Genomic DNA, 4,740 nt, shown 5'->3' with positions numbered 1-4,740 from the left:
GTAGCACCTCTGCCTCCTGTCTAACCTGGGGACGTCTGTCTTCTCTTTGGTAGACAGTTTGGAGTCAGCAGAGGCGTTCTCCGCTCTGTTCTCTCTACTCTAAAATAGCAGGAAACAAAATAAATAAGATCACCTTTTCTGTCTCCTGCTGTCCTCTGAGGACAGACAGGTGCTACAGAAGTCATGCTACCCAGCCTGAGTAAGCCCAGAAATCTCAGCCACTCCAGGAGAGCCTCTAACTCACTTCCCAGGGTTCTTGGGATTCCACAAAGCCAGCCCACCTCCACACCTGAGTACACACCTCCAGGCTCTGAGTACTCTTTGGATAATTACCCTTTTTTCTCAACCTAATAACCTTGTTATCCCTCTCCCCTCCCCATATTTCAATAGAAACTCAGGGAATTTTAGTGGCGAAAGGGCCTTAGAGACCATCTAGTGTCCAGTGCCTGCCCTCCCCATTCTCCAGATGGGAAAAGGGAGGCACAGAAGGGCCAGTGCCTTGCCCAAGGTCCCTAGCGAGTTAGTAGCAGAGTGGGCCTCAGGTCCAGGTCCCCGGTTCCCACCCCATACCACCCACCCCATTTGCAGCCCAGTCCTCAGTCGGCCTTTGGCAGGGACTTCCTGTGAGAGGGGGGCACGAGGTGGGGGGGCAGGCTGTTGGGCAGCTCGTAGCCGTCTAGCTTGATCTTGATGAGGTGCTTGGCCAGTGCAAACTCCTCCTCGTCCAGCATGCCATCGCAGTCACAGTCGGCCAGCTTCCAGATCTTGCCCAGGACGCTGTTGGGCAGCTTGGAGGTCACCATCTCCTTTTTGGCATTGACGCCTGTTATCTTGCCATTGATGGGTGACAGGGTGTAGAAGAGCTCATCGTAGATGGGCTTGTCCTTGGCCACGACCCACTCCTCCTCATCGGCGCCCTCCTTGGCACCCTCCCCATAGCCCTGGTTGAAGGGCCCCTCAGTGGTGCCATCGAAGGCGCCACCCTGCACCAGCTGTGTGGGCATGCTCATCTCCTCCTGGCTGATGAGGTTCATCAGCGATGAGATCTTGTTGCTCAGCATGTTGTCTACGGCCTCGATCAGCTTGGGCTTCAGCGAGTGGAATTTGGTGAAGTCATAGTTCTCGAGCTGTTCCTGCAAGAGGACAAACCACACACTTGGTTACCACAGACTCTTCCTTTGGGTAGCAGAAAGAGGAAGGGGCATTTTGAGGGACCAATTCTCCCTTAAAGCATGTGTCACATACCCAGGGTGTTGTAGAGCTTGCTCTCTTGGTGGGGTCCCCATAACTGAACTCACCAGATATAGGAGAGTGCTATGGATGAAACTGTTTCCCCCCAAAAGATATATTGAAGTCTTAACCTCAGTACCTGTGAATGTGACCTTGTTTGGAAATTAGGTCTTTGAAGATGTTATCAGTTAACATGAGGTTATATTAGAGCAGAGTGGGTCCTAATCCAACGTGAGTGGTTTCCTTATCAAAGGGAAGAGACAAAGAGAGACACATAGACAGAGGGAAGGTGGCCATGTGAAGATGGAGGCAGAGAAACATCTACAAGCAAGAACACCAAGGAGTGCCAGCTGTTGCCAGAAGCTGGGAGAGAGGCATGGGACAGATTCTCCCTCAGAGCCCGCAGCAGGAATTGACATGACCAGTACCCTGAATTTGGACTCCCAGCCTTCAGAACTGTGAGACCACAAATTCCTGCTCTTGTATTTTGTTAAGGCAGCCCTAGGGAACTAGTACAGAGTGGGTGTTGGAGCAGGACAGGTTGCTTGAGACTCCGATTTTTTCTATAGTAGCTTATCTCTGCTGGCAGCCATATGAATGGCAGTGACTCTCCTGGACTTTGACCCAGCCCTGCTTCACCCTATCTTCTTCTTCTTTGTTTTTTAGTGCTCTAGAGAATTAGTGGGAGCTCTGGTAGTGTAGTACCTAAGGCATTTGACTGTTAACCAGAGCTGGTGGTTCAAACCCACCAACCACTTCTCAGAAGGAAGATTGGGCGATCTACTTCAGTAGTGATACTGATTTGGAAACGTAAGGAGAGGTCGCTATGAGTTGGATCTGACTCAATGGCAGTGGGGTTTAGCTTTTTTTTTTTTTTTTTTGAGAATTAGTGGTGCTCTGGTGGCATAGTGCCTAAGGCATTTGACTACTAACCAGAAGGTTGGCAGTTCAAACTCACCAGCCACTCCACAGAAGGAAGACTGGGCAATCTATTTCCTTAAAGATTTACCTACCAGCTCAGAAACCCAAAGGGGGTCACCATGAGTCGGAATTGACTCAAGAGCAGTGAGCTTTGGGTTTAGAGAATTAGTATTTCATCATTTCAAGTGTTTTTACTACATACTCCAGTTAATCTTCACAACAATCCTGGGAGTAAGGGAAAAAAACAAACTCACTGCTGTTGAGTTGAATCAGACTCATAGCAACCCTTCCTTGGATCTCTGAGGCAGTATCTCCATGGAAGTAGATTGTCCAATCTTCCTTCCAAGGAGTGGCTGGTGGGTTTGAACCACCAGCCTTCTGGTTAGCAGTCAAATGCCTTAGGCACTGGCAGGTATTAAAAATCATGTTTTACAGAGAGCCACTGGGGAGTCTCAGCAGATCCAGACTCGACTCCATGTCTCCTGACTTGAGATTAGCACTCTTTGTGCTGTGACAGGACTATATTTAGGTAAAACAGAGGGCTCTGCTTTGGGATCAGCTAGAAACAAAACAGAAAAACATAGCTTAGGGTTCCTTATCATTGGCTCTAATGATGAAACATCAGGACACGGAATCTCTTATGAGTGAACCTGGGTGTTTACTCAAAAGGAACTCTGCAAGAACAGCCCCACAAAGGCACAGACTGGTCAGCAGCACGGAAGCTACACCAAACAGGTACTCAGGCAGGGCCACTGAAAACTGCAATAGAGAGTCGTCATCACTCTCTACTTGGTTGTCATGTCAAACACATGGACAAATAAATAAAAGTTAAATTGGTAAGGGGCAGAGGTATATGGAAGGGGAGGGTGAATGTATGAATCCAGCCAATAGGGTTGAGTATTACAGGGCAGGGCAGGGCCCTGGCTCTACTTCCCACCAGCAGATAAAGCAGGAGCACAGGCTCTAGAGAGGGCCCTAGGAGACAAGGCAACTGTCTGGCCAGGGTGGGATCAGATTGTTAGATGTCATAGCACCTACAGAAATAATTCTTCCTACTTGGTACATTGGTGGTTCATTTCCTCCTTCATCTGTCCGTCCATCCACCCATCCACTCATCCATCTATCCATCCTTACCATCTACCCATCCAGCCTTCCTTTCACCCACGATTTACTGGTCATTTGGTGTATGTCAGGCCCTCTCTATGGCGTGAGGAAACAAATATGAAAAGCCACAGTCCCTGCTCTCAAGGAGTTTATGTTGTGATGGAGGAAGGCCAGTCCAAATTTTTAGTTACTTTCTACTTGCAAAAGGGATCTGCCTTACCTTTACAGTGAAAAAAAAGGATAACATGAAATATAAGAAAGTCATTAGAAAGGGAAATGCCAAGTAATTAAAAGGGAGAGGAAGGGAATTATTACACTAGACAACTAAGGCTTAGGAAGGCTGCTGCCTGTAAACACAGACTAGCTCCGAGCTGCCCAGCTGCTCAGGCTGGGGCTCCCAGGGCTTACACAGCGCTCATTGTCTGAGGGAAGAAATCACCCATTCATGGCTAGAGACAAAATTTCTGTGGCCCTGACCTGTGAGTTATCCCAGGCTGTATGCGAGGGACCTCAAAGACCGAATGAGCAATGGCTTCAACAGCAGTTTTGACAAATAAATGCAGAGAATTCCACATACAGCAGTTTTTATATGGACTCTGTAAAGTAGTTCTGTATGAACAATTCTAGAGCTTACATCTAAGGATAAACTTTCTGGAGATGTTGCCTGATACAGAGATAAGGCAGGGAGAATCCCAAGGAAAAAGGGTTTTGTGCACACTTTAGACCTTATGTTTTATACAAAAGTAATATGGCAGGCAGTTAGGGAAAAATAAAACTTTGTGTTATTACAAATATCTATACTCTTAATGAGAAAAAAAAAAAAGCACAGAGCAAACAGGTAAGCAAAAGGAAAACACACACACACACACACACACACTTATTACTCCACCCAGCAGGAACTTCTGCTTACATTTGTGGGTATATATTTGTAGCATTTTTATATACACACACACACACACATTCTTTCTCTCTCTCTCTCACTTTAACTAAGGCTACACTGTTTAGCAACTTCCAAAACAAAAACCCAAACTCACTGGCATCGAGTGCGTTCATAGCAACTCGTAGTGACCCTTCTTTGGGTTTCCAAGGGTAGTGCCTAAGGCACCTGACTGCCAGAAGGCTGGCGGTTCAAAGCCACCAGCTACTCCTCTGAAGGAAGGTTGGGCAATCTACTTCCGTAGTGATACTTCCTCGGAAACCCAAGGAGGGGTCGCTATGAGTTGGGTCTGACTCAAAGGCACATAGCAACAACAATAACAACAACATCACTAAGGAAGTAGATTGCTCAATCTTCCTTCTGAGGAGTGGCTGGTGGGTTTGAACAGACAGACTTCTGGTTAGCAATCAAATGCCTTAGGCACTACGCCAATATATGTATCTTTCCATACATTAGTGAGCTGAAATGGACTGGTTTTGGCCATTTTGAATCAGACAACCATATGATCTACTATGCCGGGAATGACAGTTTGAAAAGGAATGGTGTGG

At 47.1% G+C, this 4,740-nt stretch overlaps 1 protein-coding gene across 1 annotated transcript in view; it reads right to left on the bottom strand.

Annotated features, from left to right (window-relative positions):
* Positions 1 to 596: 596 nt before the first annotated feature.
* EHD4 (EH domain containing 4) overlaps positions 597 to 4,740 on the bottom strand; it is a 122,235-nt gene continuing 118,091 nt past the window's right edge. Inside the window, exon 6 of the mRNA XM_007935289.2 lies at positions 597 to 1,133. Within this exon, the coding sequence (XP_007933480.1) occupies positions 597 to 1,133 (537 nt within the window). The remainder of the gene's footprint in view (positions 1,134 to 4,740) is intronic.

The sequence above is a fragment of the Orycteropus afer genome, unplaced genomic scaffold (genome assembly GCF_000298275.1).
Source record: "Orycteropus afer afer isolate SDZICR_OR568_19922 unplaced genomic scaffold, OryAfe1.0 scaffold00026, whole genome shotgun sequence".
In the NCBI taxonomy this organism is placed as follows: Eukaryota; Metazoa; Chordata; class Mammalia; order Tubulidentata; family Orycteropodidae; genus Orycteropus; species Orycteropus afer.
Note: the sequence above shows the minus strand (reverse complement) of the source record. Positions and strands in the feature narration are given on the sequence as shown.